We start from the raw sequence: 22,050 nt of genomic DNA on the forward strand, positions 1-22,050 counted from the left end.
TAAGAGTAAAGTATACTACATCAACATACATATCTGTTTTCTGTAAGTTTCTGTTTCAGTTCTTAAAACAACTTTCTTAATACAGTTATACAGTACAGTTGATTAGACTCTCACCAATTTTTTTTAATCAAGATATCATGGAAAAATTGGTAACATTTTTAATAAGTCATTTAACAGGTTATTTCTGTTTTCAGTTTTACATGTAATGTTTTCATATAATGCTATATTTATGAAAACTATATTAAATGTATTAAAAAATATAGGGTTCGAAGTCTGTGTTTGTGTTGTTGTTTTTAATATTGTCAATTTTTATTGGTAGTACTAGTAATAAGTATATTTGGACTATATTAGGGCTTTACACCATATATAAGTGAACAATATGTCTTACAGTATGTAATTAACAAAAAAAATTGATTATCTCCCTTTTCCATAAAATAGCATTGTCTACAACTATAAAATATTTAAAAAATATATATTTTTATGTAATATCTTAAAAAAGTTGTACACTGACTTAATGCAAAGATTATAAAACATACATACATAGATACCCTTCCAATTTGTGTAGCTGTTACTATACAAGAATAATACTTTTTGAATTCCCACATTATGCATAGACCATGCATATTCTTGTCCATGTGGACTCCTCTTTTCTTCTGTTTATGACTGCCTTTGACCAAATAAATAGCTAATGATGGATGTGATATGCAGATTATAGGTAGAACTTGTGGCCCCCCCTACTCTGCAGTACATGTCTAAAAGTAGAGAGTTTTCCACAAAAATGTTTTTGTGGTGCTTCAGGTTCCTCCAAATAGGAGATATACTTAAAAAGTAGTTTAAACATTTTATACTACTTTTTACTAAAGACATGCATATTATAGATTTTTCTTTTAAGGTAACTAGAAATTGTTTAGTATAATAGTTTAGAAGAAAAACAATCACTTACACTATCCTTGTACTGATTAATAACACAATTAAAATGTGTATTATAATTATTATGCCTATTTTTTCTCAAGAATGATAGTATATTTAAAAAAAAAGTACAAAAGACAATGTCCTTGTTTCCCCTTGGACTTCCCTTGGTCTTTAAATCTTCATTTGTTGGTCTGTTCTACTTATTCTAACTCTGAATCAGCTCTGAATGTTGCAATACACTGGAGAGTCTCAGAAAGCTGAGCAAGCAGAAAGCTGAAAAGCCAGCACTGACAAAAAAAAATTAATTGAACCAGAACTACAGATAGACCTCTACTAAGGAAATGCATGCACTATTTGCATTATGCTCCCATTCTATGTAATATTAATATTTTTTCAGCCATAGCTAAATAGTTCTGAAAATTTACCTGAACAAAATCTGGCATAGGCCTTTGCATACAAAATAAGAAATTAGAGAATGGATATGCTCCTTTTACATTATTCCCAATAAATGAGAAATAATGCAAACCTGTGCCAGATTTGAGAAATGTGAGAAATAATAATTATATATTTGTGTGTGTGTGTGTGTGTGTGTGTGTATATATATATATATATATATATATATAATAGATAGAAAAATGAATATCTATATGTGTTTGCTTTTCATTCTTTTAACATTATTAGGGGAGGCTAATTTACATAATTTATGTATCAAATATTAATTGCATCTTATTATTATCAGTAGTAATAGTGGTATATCTGCTAATGTGATATTTATTAATCATTAATATCAATCATTTATTAAGTTTATCATTTTAGTTTGTTTTATTTTAATATTAATATGGTATTGCTATAGAACAGAGCCAAATAATATATCTATTTTTTAAATAGAAAAGGGTCTATATGAATGCAGATATACTAACCAGGCTCTGTCAATTAACTGCTTTACCTTAACATTACCTTAATATCTTTTTCTCTCTGTTTAATTGTATACTTGAATACTTATGTATACTTTTTTCTTTTTTATTCCCCAACCCCCCAAAATGGGGGGAGGGAAGCATTTTTAAAAAGAATGCTGAATTTTAATTTAAAGGAGAAGGAAAGCTACGGAGGCATTTTATTGCCGATAGATTAGCTGCAATAGTGCAAGCTAGAATGCTATATTTATTCTGTAGAATGTTTTACCATACCTGAGTAAAAAGCTCTAGAAGCTCTCTGTTTGTTTAGGATAGGAGCTGCAGTATTAACATGGTCTGACATCACTTCCTGCCTGTGTCTCTCCCTGCTCTGGGCTCAGATTACAGTAGAGAAGGGAGGGGTGGGGGGAGAGGAGCAAACTGAGCATGCTCTTGCCCAGGGCAATGATGTTTAAGCTGAAGGCAGGAAGTCTGATACAGAAGTCCATGTGTACACAATAGAAGGAAAGAAATGCAGTGTTTCTTTTGACAGGGGACTCAGAGCAGCACTACTTTGGGGGATTACTGGTATATTTAGATGGACCTTTCTGATAAGGCTTACTTAGTTTTAACCTTTCCTTCTCCTTTAAGATAGCAGAAACATGCAAGACTTGTATAGTATAGATAACAACCTAATGTTCTTACAATATTAAGCCTTTAAATTGGCAGGAACTATATTGAAACAAAAATTGGCGAGAGTTTTAATTATTAATGATGAACTGAAATTGGTTAATGTCAAATATTTAACTTCTGAAAACTATTTCACCTAAATAACTGTCAAACAGTCACTAAAGTAAACATGTTACCTGGCTATGACAAAGAGCACACAACTGACACCCAAGTAAGCCAGCAGAATATACATCCAGATATCAGGGGAAAGAGGATTCAGGAAGGAGAACACGCCGGGGTTTGTACCATTGGGCTTTCGGTACAAGATACCTATTCCAAGAGTCATGAATGGTTTGGTAAAGTCAATGACTTGCTCTCTTACATATGTTATAGCGAGTGGTGCAACTGCAAGGTCAGCTTTCTGTGGACAGAAATGAAAAAAAAGAAGAAATATTGTATTAGTTAAAATATATATCTATCACAATATTTTATATTAAATATTGTATTATTTAAAAAATATATAAATCTATCACAATATATCACAATACAGGTATGGGGTCTGTTATTTGGAAATATGTTATACAAAAAGCTCAGAATTACAGAAAAGCTATCTCCCATAGACTTCATTTTATTCAAATAATCCAAAAAATGTTAAATTATTTCCTTTTTCTCTATAAAAATAAAATAGTAACTTGTACTTGATCCAAAATAAGATATGATTAATCCTTACTAGTAGCAAAACCAGCCTATTGGACGTATTTAATATTTACATGATTCTAGTACATCTAGAAGATCCAAATTACGGAAAGATCTTTTAGCCCCCAGGTCCCAAGCTTTGTGGATAATAGGTTCCATACCTGTACAACACATCAGGGGGAAATCACTAAACTGGTGATATTGAGACAAAATAAAAGTGTTGATTTGGATAATTGTCAGATTTCCCAACATATTCAGAAACCGCTATCTCCATTTCTGTGAATGTATCTTTTAACTATAACATTTTGCAAATTTTGTCATTATTTCCGAATTTGTCTTCAGCTCTTTGTAAACCTATCTGCCTGCAGATGACTCTCAGCTGTACCTGTGCACTAATGATTATGCCTTTCAGAGAAGGTATTTCCTGCCACTTTAAATGGCCAATATGACAGAGAACACACTTTTTCATATATCCATTCCCATTATGTATCTCATCCAGGAATATGTGTTTGTATTGCAAGGTCCCAATTTAGCTTCCAGCATTGCAAGGTCCCAATTTAGCTTCCAGTGTGTATGCGCCTGTTCACTGATCAGCAAAATGGATGCTGGAAACAGAAGTGACACAGCTAAATGTAGAGCCATTGCTGCTGGGGAGCTTATGGGCTTGATGGGTCGTGGGATGTGCGCTCGTAAAGTACTAAGGGGGTTATTTATCAAGGTCCGAATTTATCTCAATATTGGCTGCTACAAACTCCGACCTAACCCGCTCTGGTTTTTAATGCTTATTTATTATTACATTTTCCTGAAAATTACCTTTGCGGGAAAAGCTCCGATTTTCACGATTTTTTCGGGAATTTTCCCCGAAAACTCAGAAAACATTGTGAAATTGCCCAAAACCCCCGACACAACTAAAAATCAATGGGACTGTTCCCATTAACTTTTATGCAAACTCGACAGGTTTGAGGTGCCGTGTTTTTATATTCAGGCTTTTTAGCGTGATTTTTTTTAAGTCTATTATAACACAATTCGGAGCTTAGTAAATAACCCCCCACAACTAAAATTTGCCAGGGTGGCTTTACTTCCACATTAAATAAAGATCTATAATATATCTTTTTACTTAAAATGCTAAAATTGTCAATTAATTAATCAAAAAATTGCAAAACAATGCAATGTGAGGTAAACATATTTTTGTAACCTGTTATAGGTTGGCAATAAACTACTTTTATATAAAAAGTGTTTTAAAGTATAATGTAACATCCTGGCTGGGCTTGAACTAGTGACCTGATTATTTTTTATTTGTATGCTTTGAAGAAGGCAACTGTTGCTGACCAAAGAGTGTAAAACTGGCATTTGAAATTTCTGGATAATAAATCCAAGATAGGAGTTTATTGATATAAAAATGCCATGTGATATATTATCCTTCCTACTGTTTTAAAAAACATGTTTAAATAAAGACTGTTTCTTTAAAAACATGAAAAACGTATTCCTATGTCTTATTCCTATCTTATTTTTTTGATCTGAATGTGTCACTATAATTTACTAGATACCACCATGAATTTATGTTGGTTTAGCTAATTCAAAGTACATTTAAAAGATGTGCAAACAAAATGCTACAATTAGTCATTTTCATACAAGTGTGGAGAGCAGCATTCCCTGTTTGTTAGATGAGCACTAAAGAGCTTGGTCTTGCTCCCTTTAGTGCTCTAGTACTTGTGCCACATGGACCTAAAAATATCCCCTACTCTCTTAATATTACAGGAGTAAATCTAGTCAATCTAAAAGAAAAAAAAATATTGTTTAAATGAAAATGGAATTGCCATAATTCTGAGCTTTCTGGAAAAGAGAGTACCAGATAATAAATCACAATTTCTTGTAAAGCATAGCCTTTCCAGTCTTAGTAGGGCAGATAATGTATAATTAAGACTTCAATTCATCTTCTATACTTTTTTTTTCTCTTTTCTGGTAATATTGACACCAATTTCCTCTTTATTTTCTATAAATAAATAACTTTAGCTTCTGGCAAAAGCATATGAAGTGCAAATAAATAATGCTGGAAGCCTTTATTTTAAACCCATTTTTTCTCTATTTCTATATTCTAGACTGTGTGTTAAACTGTACTGCATTTCAAGTAAAATAAAACATTTTGTTAGGTAGTTTTGAACCACACTATGATCTGCTATTTGAAATGTTCTTAAATGAATTATATTTGAAATAAAAATGTGCTTAGAGTTTTCAGCGAACACAGCCTACAGCAATTATTTTAATAGGAACTGTCAGGGTTTTCTCACTCGCTGAGTGCATGAGATTAGATAGATGATTCCGGCGAAAAAAAGAGCTCACTATGCAGCCTAGCGGTGCAGTCTAGCCGAAGATTGGAGTAGGCGCTATTCGAGCGGAACCACAACTGAGCTTGGACCCGCTTGCAACCATAAGCCAGCGGTTGAAGCCTAAGGGGTAAGGGGCTGTGGGACCCAAGGGACACCCCAAATTAAGAGGCCACCTAGCATTCTCAGAAAATTTGCAAGAACGAGGCAGGAGACAGAGACAGTCTCCAATGCATGCACCTCTGGCCCATTATAGTCTGTGCCAAATATCGGGTCGGCAGGAGAGTAGGCGCTATTCGAGCGGAACTACAACCGAGCTTGGACCGGCTTGCAACCATAAGCCAGCGGTTGAAGCATAAGGGGTAAGGGGCTGTGGGACCCAGGGGCACCCCAAATTAAGAGGCCACATAGCATTCTCAGAAAATATGCAAGAACGAGGCAGGAGACAGAGACAGTCTCCAGGGCATGCACCTCTGGCCCATTATAGTCTGTGCCAAATATCGGGTCAGCAGGAGAGTCCCTAGTAGCAGGAAGAAGCCCTCTTGGCCACATACCAAACACAGTGTTGGGCTACTTAGTGCCCATACAGGCAACAAACCACAGTAAAAACACAAAAGCTGTAGCCTGACCACCAGCAATATTTCAGGGAGGCTGTCCTGAAACTAATTTACAACAGTAAATAAGGCAAGGCCCTACCTGGCAGGGTATCCCCAGGCTACCTAAGGCTTATAAGGTCCATACAGAGCCTACCTTAAAGGGACAATCACAACTGTTTCCTGTTGGGTGTGCCCAGCACAAAGAGGCAAAGAATCAGAACCAATGACACATATCACAACCCAGTAAAGCTTGACAGTAAAGCTCACAACAAGCAGCAGATAGAGATAGTAGCCAAGAGTCTCCACCGCTATATCGCAAGCTGACCAGGCTCCTACAGTACCAACACTGGCTGAGCTCATGGGAGCAATATTGGAAAATCGCACCACTGCTATGGGCCAACTGGAGGCTCTTAAATTAGATATATAACTGCTGAGACCTACAGAATGTAAGGGAGAGAACAACTGCAGTCTAAACCATTAAAGGATCAAGTATCTCCCCTACATAGATCAATACAATCAATGCAACAGCAAACTTCAAACTGCCTTAGGAAAAATTGATGGACTCGAGAACAGGCATAGGAAAAATAATGTTGGACTGCCAGAAAAAGCTGAGGGCCTTGTCCTGAGCAATTTATAAAATCCTGGCTGAAAGGACTCTTCAGGGCTGATACCTTCTGCACTAACTTCGTAGTGGAAAGGGCCCACAGAATCCCAAATAGAGTGCCCTGCCAGGGACCCCACCGAGTCCCTTCCTGTTAAAGTTCCTCAACTATAGTGACAGAGATGCGATCCTAAGAGCAGCCTGCCAAAAAAGGCAAAATACAACACAATGGCTCACGGAACTCTTTCCACCCAGATTTCTCCACGGCAGTACAGAAACAAAGAACGAGTTTCCAGGGAGTCAAAAGATGGCAGAGGGACACACAACACCAATACAGTATGCTTTTCCCAGGCAAATTGAGGATTATTGACAGTGGCACATATTTTTACAACCCCTGCAGAAGCAACTTCCTGGCTCGATGCGAAAGGCCCACGGAGACAAGCCCCAGACGAGATTGAATGTGCCATTCACAAACAGGTTATAAGCAACAGTTTACACAGATCGCCAACTACATGCGAGAACCATGGATCCAGTATATCTGCTACTCCCCAGTAAGGACCGACCTATAATCCACAGAGCATGATTATTACCCCCACTGAAACGTTATAATGGATGTCAACATATCCACCCAAAGTCAGGTATTATGGGACGGTATTTTGACAACACATCAGGGTACACTGATGGTGTCCAATAATGGGGGTATGTGTAACTATGACAAAGGCAAGACCAATATTCGGGCAGAACTCTAGTCCATGGTACAACTGGGTTGGAAAGGGACTTAAATCACATATATCAAAGTTGATTATTTTCTGGTTAAAGGGGCATGCACCCAGTTAATGACTAGTAAAGAGTCTTATGTTATGGGTATTAGACCCATCCAAGATGGGGGTGGGTAGGGAGGGAAGACAGGACATTTTGAGATGTTGTTTTTTGATTTTGTTACTTTTTACCTTTTCTGTTATTACTGTGTCACTGTACGTACCCACTATACAGGCACCAAGTCCCATACTGTCCATACTGGTATAAGGCCCTGGTGGAACAATTGCCCCCCAATTACTGACTACTCTTCAAACCTCCTTTGAAGTGGGTTCTCTTCCTCTTCATTCAACAAAGCCCTTATTATAGTGGTTATACTCGCCACAATACTCCAAAGATACATCATTGACCTGATCCACCTAGACCAATCTGGCTTTATGCCCGACAGATCTACTAATATCAATCTGAGGAGGCTATATACTATGCTATATACTATATAGAAATACAAGTTGGGAACCAGAGCAGTGGCCTCACTTGACTAAACCCAAAGCCTTTGATTCCATAGAATGGCCCTATCTATTGCAGACCCTGCGCAGGTTAAATCAACACTTTATTAAATGGCTGTAACAGTCGACTGCAAAGGTCAGGGTAAATGGTCTTGTGTCCACAGGAATGCCCTCTGTCGCCCTTTCTGTTTGCATTGGCTATTGAACCCATGGACATAGCCATACTTGAATCTGAACAAATTGCTGGTCTGACTCTTGGCCCACTCACAGAGAAAATATCCTTGTATGCTGATGACTTATTGATACAGATGAAGCCACTTTGGTTTGTGTGCTTAACACAAAATATCTAAACCAATTTATCTCACTTATCCCATTTAACACAGAAAATTGCATCACAGCATCCCATCTAATTAAAGTGTTCACCATTGTGAACAATGGTGCTTTGGTATGATAATGAAAAGGTTAAATGCATTAAATGAGTTAAGATGACTTTAGACACAGTTTCTTCAGTTAATCCCGAGTCATGACGAATCAAACACACAAATCCAAGTGGCTTCATCTGTATATCTAGCAGATACTGTGAATTCTCTTCCTGCCCTCCTTACCATAGTAGAACAGTTTGGAGAATTTTTAGGTCTAAAGATAAATTCCTGTTATTGCCCATAGATAATCAGGCCCCCACTAACCCCCCCCCCCCAATGCTCAACTATCATGGGTTTAAGAATTTAAGCATCTAAAGACTAAATATTCACCCAGATCTCTTCCGGTTTGTACAAAACAATCTTAACCCTATAATCTCAAAATTTGAGTCTGACATTCCCCTTACACTGTGGTGGAGAATAAATCTCATTAAGGTGGTATATCTCCCCAAATTGCTTCACCTACATAATGCCCTAATTTACATCCCTAAATCAGTATTTAAAAATCAACAGTCTCATTCTCCCCTTTATATGGAATTGTAAAGTGCCGAGAATTGCCTGGATGAAGCTCACAGCTGACAAAGAGGATGGCAGTAGCATTACCTTACTTCCAACTATACTATCTGGCGTCCCAAATATACTATTTACATTGGTGATATCATCCTGACCCATATAATGCCAATATGGCGTTGCAAGCCAACATATTAGGGTCGTTAGAAGGCTTAAAAAAAACGAACCTATCGTAAACTCTCTGATGTAGGGGAAATTCCATCCACCATTGCCCCCCTATAGAGCTTGGTGTCAAGGGTTGAAATTTCTTAAAGAAATAACTTATTTGCCTAACGTCTTCCCAGCCACTATGGAGAAACACCAACCTTTCATACTTCCTTAATTTGGAAGATTTTCTCTACAGGTCAAAAAGGGGCAAAAAATACCTGGGAAACCTACTAATAAATATATAAAAATGTTGTATCATACCCTGAGCTCAAAGCCAAATGTGCTCCTGGGAGCTTACCCCTGTTCAGATATTTCCAAATTCGCCATGTATTCAGGGCCCAATATGGAACACTCTCCCCAACTCTGATCACACTGGCAATGGAAGACTCCCTTGCAGAACAGCCTACAAAGATGGTGTCCAAACTATATCACAGCCTTCTAGGTGGTATTTCTCCCCCATTCCATGCAGCACAAAATGAATGTCAGTCCCAGTTACCGGAGCTTACCCAGGAGGACTGGGATAAAGCCACTGAGATATATTGTAGCATAATATCTGTGAAAAATAGGCTAATTCAGTTTTAAGTATTCCATCAACTGTATATATATGTAGTTCATATTGTCCCAGTATAGAGCAGTGCAAACCTATTTTACATTGCCTTAATATATCTATCTATCTGTCTGTCTGTCTGTCTGTCTGTCTGTCTGTCTGTCTGTCTGTCTATCTATCTATATGTGTTCGTGTGCATGTTTTTTCCTTTATTTGAGACTCAAAGTCAATAGTTAATAATCCAAGGGTGTCTTGTGTGAAAGTCTACCATTCCTTAGTTAAGAATTCAATAGTAATTATAAATGAATAAAGTATTTGCAATGGGGGACAAATATAAATTAATTTAAAATTACTATGTCTCTAAGGCGTTGATCTGTTGGCAAAATGTAATTACCCCCATAATGCATATTAAAAAGAGATCTTGACACACTTCAATTGTGGAAGTGAAGATTGAAAACATAACTTTAGTTAGGTTAGTGAAATAGATTGCAAGCTGCAAAGCTTATCTCAAAATCTTTTTGTTTGTCTGAGGTTATCAATGCAATTAAAATATACTAATATGAGTGTATTTCCTTTCATAATTAATTATCGAATAACCAACTTGTCAACTGAAAATTCACTAGGGTTACTTGTAAACAGGCTAATTAACAGTAAAGGAAGAATGGTGGTTTGTTATTCCTCAGTGGAATTTCTGCATACATTATGTGGGGGTGTTCCCAAAAATTTTAAAGATTTTATAAGAAGGTTCTTTTTAAAATATGAATTAATGCAAGTTACATTTAACACACATGTAAAATATGTTGCTTTTATTGAAAGATTAATACAACAATGCCATGGTTATGTTAGAACAAACTGACATTCCCACTATCTAAGGTTATTTACAGAATCATATTCCTGTAGGATAGCAAATGACTACAATACAATACAGTATTACATAATCTAATAATGTAAACTGTTATAATATATTTAGCACACATATTAATTTCGAGTATTGCATGTTATATGTATACATTTCTGGTTGCAGAAGTAATAATGTTCTAAGCACAAATGCAGAAATATTGATGCAGCCGCAGTACTATATTGTTGCTTGTTGCCTGTGTGTGACCTCACATGCAGATCACTCAAATTAATAATGTAAACTATTATTGTAATTTTACATTTAGCAGCAATATACACTTCAAGAAATGGTATGTCATATGTGGGCAGGTCTGTTTGCAGAAGTGGTGAAACTGTTCGTTAAAGGCAAAAATAGTCTCAGGTGAAAATATTGATTTGGGTGCTGTACTATATTGTTGTCTTTTCAATGAGGGAGCTTAGAATTCAGGAACCATATGTCAGTTGTGACACAAGAGCCTGCAAATAGCTATTACTCACACTACAATGCTGGGAACTTGAAATAATTTTACACTGTGCTTCAAGCACTAGTATAACCCAACAATTCAAGTGAACTTTGCCATTTGTATTTGCCTCCAAGGTATGAGCTAATACAAGTTTACAATTCATCCTTTGTACCTTTTAGAAGCACAAATCAAGCAATGACTGTCATTTTTTATCATATTAATACAGCACCAAATGTTATTTATATAGTTACATAAGAAATCTCCTAAACTATAAAAAGATAAACAGAACTATTCCAATGGCATAGGTCAATCACAAGCTACAGTATATGGCAAACAAACATTTCTGAACAAAGAAATAAGACCTGTATAGCTACCAAAAGTCCATCTTAATTTGGTCTCTTTGCAGAATGTTCAGGAATATTAAATTACATTTTTATTGCCAGTGCAAATGGGCACTAGTTTAGGAGATTTCTTATGTAACTATATAAATAACATTACAGAAATGTTACATACAATATTAGTATGAAGGCACCACAGCAAAATAACCTGGCTCTAATTATATTCCATAAACTCTCATGGCAAATGGAATTATTATAACTAAGCCCTCTCAGGGAGAAGCATTCCCTGAAGATGACACTTCTTTAGTTATTATGCCTCATTGTCTACATATAGGGATTGGCGAATTTTTTTGCCTCGTTTCGGGTGCGTCAAAAAAAAAGAAAACGCATGACTATAAGGCATTTATCAAAGATTTGGATTGATGTAAGGCAGCTAACTATGGTCACAGGTGAGTTGTGTGAAAAAAACTGATGCCAAGATATAAATATGTACATGATTTTGACTTTAAAAGGGACAGGCTAGAGTTAAATTAGAGACCAGAACTTAACACGTATAAATTACATTAGGGAAGTTCATTCACAAGACTAGATAATAATAAAAAAAGGGCTGGGAAATAAAACATTAAGATTTATACTAGCTACTGTATAACCTGCAGGTTGTACAAGACATGGCTAGTATGACTACAGTCTTTTCCTACTATAATATTATTATTATTGATAATAATAATTGGAAAAAAAAATGACACCTTTTTCCTGTTTCTACTCAATGGGTCTATTTATCATGCTGTCTAAAAGTGAAGAGATACAACAACATCACCAGTAATGTTTTACTCCATTTTTTACAAACCAATGATAAATAGACCCCTATTTGTTTTGTTTAAGCCAATGGCCTCTGGTGCATGTGTGCATGTATACATGCACATAAATTAATGTCTGACACCTTTTGGGGAAAAGCAAAATAGAATTAAAGTGGTACAGCACACTTAGTGCCTTCCTTATCTGGTACCCACACAAAATATAGCAAAATGCCACTGCTACAGAAGTTGACATATTGAGGTTTGTGTGTGGAGGTTAATCTAGTGGTGTAACTTTGCATGCATGGCTCCCCTGAAAAAAATGTTTCCTGGCCTATTCAGCAAGTGACCCAAAAGTTCACTATATAGCAGTCAGTTATTGGATTTCCAGATTTTGGTGGGGTCGGGTCGAGTACTCTGAGTCAGGAGTTTAGCTGCTAAAGGAGTCTGCTGCTATTGCTGGGAACTTTGTGGCAGACTAACAGGGGGGTTCTCTTGTTAGGTACATTTTATGTCCATGGTTACAATTTGCACAGACTAAATTATTTATAAAACAGGGGGTCAGGAAATGTGAACTGATCAAACAGTTAAAGGGGAGATAAATTCTATAATATAATAATGCTAAAAATGCTGTATTTTGTATGAAAAACATAAACAAGAACTGCACCACAAGCCTAATAAAACAAATGCTTTATGCTTTCAAAGTTGGCCACAGAGGGTCGCCATCTTGCAACTTTGTTAAACATCTTTTCAAGACCATGCACATGCTCAGTGTGGTCTGGGCTGCTTAGGGATCATCATAAAGTATCAAAACAGCACAAATCAAATAATTTCTGCCAACTCTGCAGAACCAGTGTGCAGAACCAGTGGCTGCAGCAAAATAATCCTTCAACGAGAATCCCATTTTATCTGTTTAAATCTGGCTCCATGATCTTTGTTCCTGACACTGGAGTTGGAAACATTAAAGGGCATGTAAAGGCAAAAATTATATCCAATACTAATCTCTACACTGTCACCGACTGCTCTACAGGGAAACAATCAAAGCTCCTTGACTTCTGCATGGCTGGGTAGTAAGGTGATGAGTTGCCCCCTGCTGTTCATAAGTATGATTGTTTGTCTGCAGAGCAGCTAGCTGAAGTTTTCTATGCACAGCAGTCTAAGTAAGTAATTGAAGGGAAACTTTCACTAAATACAGTAAGGTTTCTTATAAAAATGGTACATGTTTTAATTAAAGTAAACATTAAAGAAAGTAAAAATGGGATTTTATTATTTTGCCTTTATGGTAGCATGAATACAATCATTAGATTCACAAATAAAATATAAAGTACTTTTACGAATGTCATTTTGTGTATCATTTGCTAAAAAAAGGCCCATATACTGAATCAAAAACTGAGCTCCATTAAATTATTATAAACATATGCAGATGACATGAGTACTACTATACAGGATCGATATTTAGGTTCTACTAGCCCATAATAACCATACTGATGAGCAGGAGCTGTGCTTTACTAGTTCTAACACATACCCTATGCCTGTTGTTTTCCCCATATTTAGAACAAATAAAAAAGGAGCAATACTATAGATTCAATAAGGCACCTGTTATCCATAATGCTCGAGATCTGGGCATTTCATATTACATAAATATCAACTAAATAGGATTGCTGTGTCACCAATATGGATTAAAGCTGGGTTCGTTCACCTTCTGTACAAGACTTTTTTCAATTACTTCTAGGTGTTTTTTCGCCCAGAAATTTATGTTCCTGTCTCTGGTGTTTCAGTCTGGCAGTTCACTAATTGATTCTAAACTGTTAAAATTTGAAACATTAGTTGAAACATTTCTCAGCAGTATTTGTGGAATATTAGCAATTATTGTATCAATTCTAACAGCTGTCTTTAATGAAACTCGAGGATTCTGCTCAGCAGGGCCAAATATAACAAATGTATCAACTAAGGGGGTTATTTATCAAAGTCCGATTTTATCTCAACATTTTCTGCTACAAACTCCGATCAAATCCGCTCAGGTTTTTTACACTTATTTATTATTACATTTTCCAGAAAGTTTGCATTGCGGGAAAAAATCAGATTTTCACAATTTTTTTCAGATTTTTCACCTGAAAACTCAGATTTCTTATGCTTTTTTGCCAGAAAACTGGGAAAACTTCAGGGTATTGCACGAAACCCAGCACACATCAAAAAATCATTGGAACTTCTCCCATTGACTTATATGCAACCTTGACAGGTCTGAGATGACGGATTTTCTAATTCTGACTTTTCCATCCTCAGGGTTTAATAAATTCAGAAATTATATAAAAATAATCACAAATTTTTCGGTATTTTTGCATTCAGAATTTAGTGAATAACCCCCTTAAATGTATCAATTTATTACAGTTTACATAGTTGGTGAAACTCTTCCCATTACTGCATTACAAAGACAGAAGAAGGTGAAAAGTTGAGACTTTAGACTTTAATATTAGAAAAACAGTTACAAATAGTACATAAAAAGTAATTGCAAAAAAGAAGCCTTTATATATGGTGAACTGAAAAAAGTGTTGGAAGGTAATCAACCCCTTTAATTATATATTAGTTGGGATCAAGTTTTATAACTACAGAGAAAGGAAATATGTTGTAAAATGTTAAATTATTTGATTAAAATGGAGTCTATGGTAAATAACTTTCCCATACTTTCGAGATTTCTTCATAGCGGGTTTATGGATAATGAATCTTATACCTGTAGTTGTCATCATTGTGTTCACTAAAAGCAGGAAAAATAATTCATAAAATAGGTGTTCAAGTATGTTGGTTGCAGGCTCTGACTCTGCTTCAATACATACATTAAATATCTATTTTGATTGAAGACTTTCTACTGTATTTATGCACTTCATTCACAAAAGGTTTATTTTGATAAAAGACTTTCTATTGTACTTATGCACTTCGGTTCATCCATAAAAATTATCTTTTGATTAAAGACTATTTTGATTTGATAAACTTATCAAATTAACACAAAATATCCCCCACTTCGATATTGGTATTAGTTCTGTGTACTATTCAATATGTCAAGGGTTGATTTGCAGTATAATAACCATATTTAATATTTGCTGAGTTTATTGTTATGCTAAAAAGTTAATTGCTTTAGTTTTCTAGCATAAAAAGTACCTGTAATTATGTTCTATTCCTCTTTTATAAGAAACCATTAAACCGATTAAAATGGGAAAGTTGAAATTAACATTTTTAAAAACAGAACACTTATTATCATTATTAGCATATATTTATAAAACAACAACTTATTTTGCAGTGCTATAGACATGTATGGGCAATCTACCACCAAGTGCATGGTTTTATTTGCATTATTCTATGTTGTACTCTGCTCCTCTCTTTTTTAGGGTTTTGTATTGAAACCTTTTCAGTCTTGACTGGTACAAATGCATATGAAATGAAGCTATCAACTCAAAATACAATATACATTTTTTATGGATTACTGTTGCATTGAATATTTGTCACATGAGTTTTCAATGTATCTTGCTGAAACAACAGCACATTGGCTATACAACACTGCCATCTGGCTTCTATTAATAGTATTTTAATCACACCACAGCAAGTCATACAGAAAAATATACTGGAGATGCACAAACTGTATTTTAAAATAAACTTTTGTATGAGAAAAAGGTAGGCAGAAATACCAAAGCATACTTCAACCTATGATGCTTAAAATACTCAGCACACCACCATGCAACCTCTGCATAAGCTTGCACTTTGTTCCTATTAAAGGGGACCCGTTTAAAAAAAATTATTCCTAATCCTATTTTATCATGTTAGTCAAGCAAAATGAACGTTATTTACACTATAAATTGTTTGAATCTTGTTTTCATCAGTCTGGGAACTCTGTGGACACTGTTATTAAGGCAAATCTTGTGCCATCTTAAAATCTTGCTTGTGCAACATAATGGGGGACCTAGTGGCACATTAACTTAGCTCGAGTGAAGGATTAGAATGAAAAATACTTAGAATTTCAAAGGTTTTTTTTGGCTACTTCAACCATCGAATTGGCTACTTCGACTATGACTTTGACTTCTAACGAATCGGTCGATTCGACCATTCAATAGTCAAAGTACTGCCTCTTTAAAAAAAACTTTGACCACCTACTTCGCCACCTAAAACCTACTGAGCACCAATGTTAGCCTATAGGGACCTTCCCCATAGGCTTTCTAATTAATTTCTGTTAGAAGGAAAAACGTTTGATCGATGGATTAAAATCCTTTGAATCGTTCAATTCGAAGGATTTAATCGTCAATCAAACAATTTTTCCTTCGATCGTTCGATCGAACGAAATGCGATAAATCCTTCGACTTCGATATTCGAAGTAGAAGGATTTTACTTCGATGGTTAATTAACACTCGATATTCCACCCATAGTAAATGTGCCCCCTAATGTCCATCCCCATGCCCTGGCTACACAATAAAATGGTGAAGAGAGAGGAGGAATGTATGGGGACAGTGACATCTACAAAATACTGAATGGAAAATTAAAGTAATTCCTTGCCTCACCTCTATGCCTAAGGCATAGAGGAGGGACAGGCAATATTTGATTGACAGCTGAGATTTTTAAAATGCGTTTACAACAGCTATGAATGCTTTAATAAAAAAAAGAATTTGAATTTCATGTTTAGTTTGAAGAGGATTTTTATTATACAGCTTTTTATATCTGGGTGACAGGTTCACTTTAAGGAACAAAGATTTTGGTATACATTTATTTAAAAACAACTAAGGGGCACGTTTACAAAAATTCTAATTGAGTATTCAAACTAAGGATTCTAAGGAATCAGAATGATATTGTAAAAGAGTTTAAACATTTATCAAATCAGATCAAGGCATCAATTTGCTTGTTTTAGGTGTTAAAAATAGCTTGGTAAATCTGGAGCCAGTGGCAACTAGGGATGTAGCGAACTGTTCGCCGGCGAACTAGTTCGCGCGAACTTCGACTGTTCGCGTCCGCCGCAAGTTCGCGAACGTCGCGCGACGTTCGCCAATAGGCGTTCGCGTCAAAATCGGTCGCCCATTCGACCATTCGATCGCTAAAATCGAACGATTTTCGTTCGATTCGAACGAAAATCGTTCGATCGAACGATTAAAATCCTTCGATCGTTCGAATCGAACGATTTTCGGATGATCGAAGTTCGCGAACAGTTCGCGAACAGTTCGCAAATTATGCCGGTGTTCGCGAACGGCGTTCGCGAACACATCGGCGGCGGTTCGCTACATCCCTAGTGGCAACCATTGCTACCTTCAGCAAATTATAATTACGATTCTGTCTTTTTTGCCAACTCTGTATATTCAAAAAAGCTTGTCATATTGAGAAGTAAATCTCAAAATATAAGGTATCTGAATGTATACTTCAAATGTATTTGAAAATTGTAAATATATTCATGTCAATTAGCTCTACAAAGGGGCTTCCTTTTGTAGAGCTAATTGACATGAATATATTTAATTTTTTTTTATTAAACCTCAAAAATACTTCTAAAAATTCTAGTTTTTCAGACAATTCCTAGCAAACAAAAAATCTGAAAATCTCTAAAAGACCGATTTGGCAAAAAAAGATCTTTGACAACTTTTCCTTTGCTAAGTTGTGCATTGGAGGTTTTCATGGTTTTACATTTGATAAATCTCACATTTTCAGAAATACAGGAAAACCACACATTGTATGAGATTTGTGGGAAAAAATGCAATTTAATTTTTAGTAAATTGACCCCTTAATGTCAGAATCAATTAAATAGTCAAGGTACTGGGAAAATGAAATATAATCACCTTTGAATAAGAAGAAAAATAACTTTGCCTTTCTAGAATCTAGATGTGTATTTTTGAATAATGTCTGTTAGTAGTTATATAATTCTTTTGACAAGAGTTAAGGAATTTGTGGTGCAACGGTAGCATATTTATATTTCAGCGGAAACTCAAGGCAAGATAAGAGCTGACATTGGGAAACAAATTTGGAAGCCCTTAAATTTATGTTGTCTCAGGTGGTTTGCAAAAGATTTTATTATGTATAATTCCATCTGGACACTGTTATACGAGGCAATGTTACAGTAATTAATTGTGGTTCAAAAAGCTCACTACATGAAAATAAGATTACTCTGGTTTTCATTCATATACTCTACAGAAGCCTTTGTATCATCAAAAAAACTAAATAATTTTGTATAATAAATAAAACTGAACCACTGAATAAAAACCCCCAAAAAAACCTCAAAAACCAATTACCAGATACCTTATTGTGTAATAAGAATCTGGAAAATGTAACTCTACAGTTTGTCACTAAATTTCCTGGTGATCCCTTGTTTTTTGTATCACATCCTGTGCCCATTCGTGCTTTGTTCAGTTGTGTCAATTCTCTAGGCAATGTTGGAACCCATAGAAAACTTGTGATTTTATTTATTCTTTTCTCTTGATTTAAATTATATTTTTGGGATAATTTATTAATGTGGCAAGGCTTCACAGACAAAGAACTATAAATATAGTGTGTGTATATATATATATATATATATATATATATATATATATATATATATATATATATATATATATATATATATATATATATATATATATATTCGCTTTTAATGGTAATGGTACAAGACCTTCTGAAAAAGTAAGAATTTCCTCATGGTTTGAATATATCTTATAAAACTCATTACATCTGATTATTTACCAAGTGTATCAATTGTGTCCATTCTTATTGGTAGAATCTTTTTTATATTTGTAAACTGTCACTGTATTGACAATAGATCTGATTTTAACTGGGATAAATAATCAATGTTCCTCTCTTATTAAGACACAGTGGGGCTCATTTATTAAAGCAGCGCAGCGCATAAGTGGACGCAAAAGGTTGTCTGCGCCATCACAAGCGTGATCGCTAATATATTTGCGTGATATTGCGCATAACACAGAGCTTTTGCGATGGTTTTGTTTATGCGCATTGCGCAAAAGATTGGGCATTTATGTCGCAAACGATGCCGTGGTTGTTAGGGGCGTGGCTGTGGGCGTGGCTACAATGCGCTTGCACTGCGGCCGTCGCAGATTTGCGTCTGTATATGTGCAAAACTGCACCCGGGCAACAGCACCACAATTTTTACGCCTGCCTCTTCGTGGCGTAATAGTAACGCTCTTCAAAATGCGCATTCCTGCCCAGCTGCGCTAGTATATTCAAGATGAACAACCCTTGTAAAGTGCATATTAACCACGCCTTCCACCCAACATGTTTATATTGACCAAGGTTCCTTTAAGGGTATCAGGTAGGCTAAACACCTTTGCAACCAAACAAATATTAGCACAGAAACAAATGCAGATGCGTCTAAGTGAACGCAATATGCGCAATATGTGACGCAACTAATTAAAGCAGCGCATTCATACATGAGCACAACTAATCCTTACCTTTGCGGTATCTTCCTGTGCGCACAATTTATTATAAGCACTGCGACAGCTGATACGCAGTTTCACACGTCGCACCTGTCTTGTGTCTACATTAGCGCACAAATCGCACTGTTAAGGTATCGTGCGCTACATTATTAAATACTCGCATGCGCTGGGCAAATGTCTGGCCACTGCGCTCTTTTTAGCGCTGCGCTGCGTTAATAAATGAGCCCCAGTGTAATTTAGCTAATACTTGCTCTCAGTGAATTTAAGGCTTGCTAGTAAAGATGCTGCTTACTGCAGCAACTTGATGCATATGGTTAGTGCTGTGATAATCCAGATGTGCTGCAATGTTCTTCCTATAATAACTCCTTATTCATTTGTATAAATACCATGCCATATTCTGTAATCTAATAATACGAATGTAATTGATGGTAAATACATAATTGTATATATATTTATTTCATTGATGGCAAATACAGTATATATTACAGTATAAAATTTTTACATGGCCATTACTCAATATACCCAGTTAGTTGTAATGGTGATACCACCCAGAGACCTAAAAGTTACATCTCAGGTAATTGAAGAGGAAGCAGTAACAATGTAAAAATAAGTTCTATAGTAATAATGTAAAACCAAATAATCATAACATACCACCTTCCAGACAGTCATGGGTTAATGGTCAGTTGAAAGTTGAAGATGAAGACTATGATGATGATGACGATGAAGGACAAACAGTAGTGGTTTCTTAGATGACAAGTTGAAAATAAGTAGCCCATTCACAAACCAGGCAGACAGTGAGTGCAGCTTTCAAAAGAAATAGGATCATTTTACAGCTCTACATAATATAAAAGTAGAAAGTGCACTCCACTGTTAATTATGTAAAATTATACTACATTTCATAAAACTACAACTGTATTTTGACACATTGTCCTCATTTCCACAGAACCCCCTAGATTATAGTTAAGCCTTCAGGCTAATAATGTCCATCAAGCCATCAATTCAGTACTGGTTCTGTAATTTAATTTTAGCATCATAACACCATATTCATTTTTATAATACGTTAATGTGGACACTCATGAACAGCACACTGCAATTAGATGCTGCAAGACTATACTATGTAGGGGATACTGCTCCCTTTAGATATCCTTATCCACAGACATGACTATTGCCGGAAGTATCTTCATAGAAAAATAGTTGTCTTCCTTATGGATGAGACCTGTGCAATTTATAGATGAACTAAACACTGGGTACTTGACAGCTTATTGAGCCTTCCCAGCTACAAATTGATGTGGGTCAGCTTACTGGGCACTAAGAAAATGTAAGACTGTGAGTAAAATAAGAATGGATTACCACTTATTTTGTATAGAATTTTGTATACCTCTTAATATAAATTTACAGCGGTGTAAAACCACTTCTTTGGCACAGTATGAAATCAATGGATCTGATGCCAAACAATGTTGTGCATCAATAAGAAAAGAATTGCTTGATTGCTATATTGATATTATGACAGGTTCCCACAGAGTAATTGTCCGAATAGCAAAAGTCTCTTAAAGAAAAATGGCTTTTATTTCGAGCCAGCAGCAAACAGGTAAAAATAAAGGCAGTTTTCTTTCCAAAACAACAGAAATGTCTTTCAGCAGTAGTATAAGTAACAATAACAAAAAGGCAGTCAAATTACAGACCTTCCACGTGTGAGCACAGGTACATAGGATCCTTAGGGGCATATTTATCAAGGGTGGAATTTGAAAAACTTAGAAATTCGAATTCAAAAAGACCAACCAAAATTAAGTTTAGGTTTTTTTTTGTCCGAAGAGGTCAGTTTTTCTAATTATCTAATTTTTTTCAAATTCGAATCGAATTTGGACTATTCTCTAGTCGAAGTACACAAAAAAATAGCTCAAAATTCGAATTTTTGGAATTTGAAAATTAACCTCGACCTTTGATAAATCTGCCCCTTAGTGTCAGGATTCCAGACTCTTTTTCCCTGTCTCTCTCAGTCAGAGATTATGAAAGACTGACCAGCCTGCGTTTTTAAGGAGTACTGATTAGCCACCTGAGGCCAATCAGACCAAACTAGCTGGTCAGGAATGAACATCACTATTTGAACTTTGCTTAGCAAGAATGTCTTGCAAGGTGAAACCATTCCCTTTATGTTCTAGTTAGAAAATCTTTTACCAGCTTTTTTTCAAAACACAAATGCTTATTTCAAATCATCTTTTATCTATCTAATCTATTCTAAATGGTTTACATATTTTAATTCATTTGAAAAAGCAGAAATGTGAGGTTAGGTGATACCTTTTATTGGCTAACAGAGTAAATAAAAATGCAAGCTTTTGAGATGATTGTATTACATCTCTCCTGCAGGCTTAAAGATCATCTTGAAAGCTTGCATTTTTTACTTACTCAGTTAGCCAATAAAAGGTATCACTTAACCTCACATTTCTGCATTTTTTTAATGGCTAACACAGTACAACACCTTACCATCTATACTATATATACTATATATGTGGACTGCACCGCACTACACTGCAGTTCTTCT

General features: G+C 35.6%; 1 protein-coding gene across 3 annotated transcripts in view; it reads right to left on the bottom strand.

The window, feature by feature from the left end:
• The window catches only part of grik2.S (glutamate receptor, ionotropic, kainate 2 S homeolog), a 339,099-nt gene that overhangs the window by 83,928 nt on the left and 233,121 nt on the right, over nt 1-22,050 (bottom strand). For all 3 annotated transcript variants that reach the window (XM_041564634.1, XM_041564635.1, XM_041564636.1), the window contains exon 11: nt 2,672-2,895. In XM_041564634.1, coding sequence (XP_041420568.1) covers nt 2,672-2,895 — 224 coding nt within the window. The remainder of the gene's footprint in view (nt 1-2,671; nt 2,896-22,050) is intronic.

The sequence above is a fragment of the Xenopus laevis genome, chromosome 5S (genome assembly GCF_017654675.1).
Source record: "Xenopus laevis strain J_2021 chromosome 5S, Xenopus_laevis_v10.1, whole genome shotgun sequence".
Taxonomy (NCBI): Eukaryota; Metazoa; Chordata; class Amphibia; order Anura; family Pipidae; genus Xenopus; species Xenopus laevis.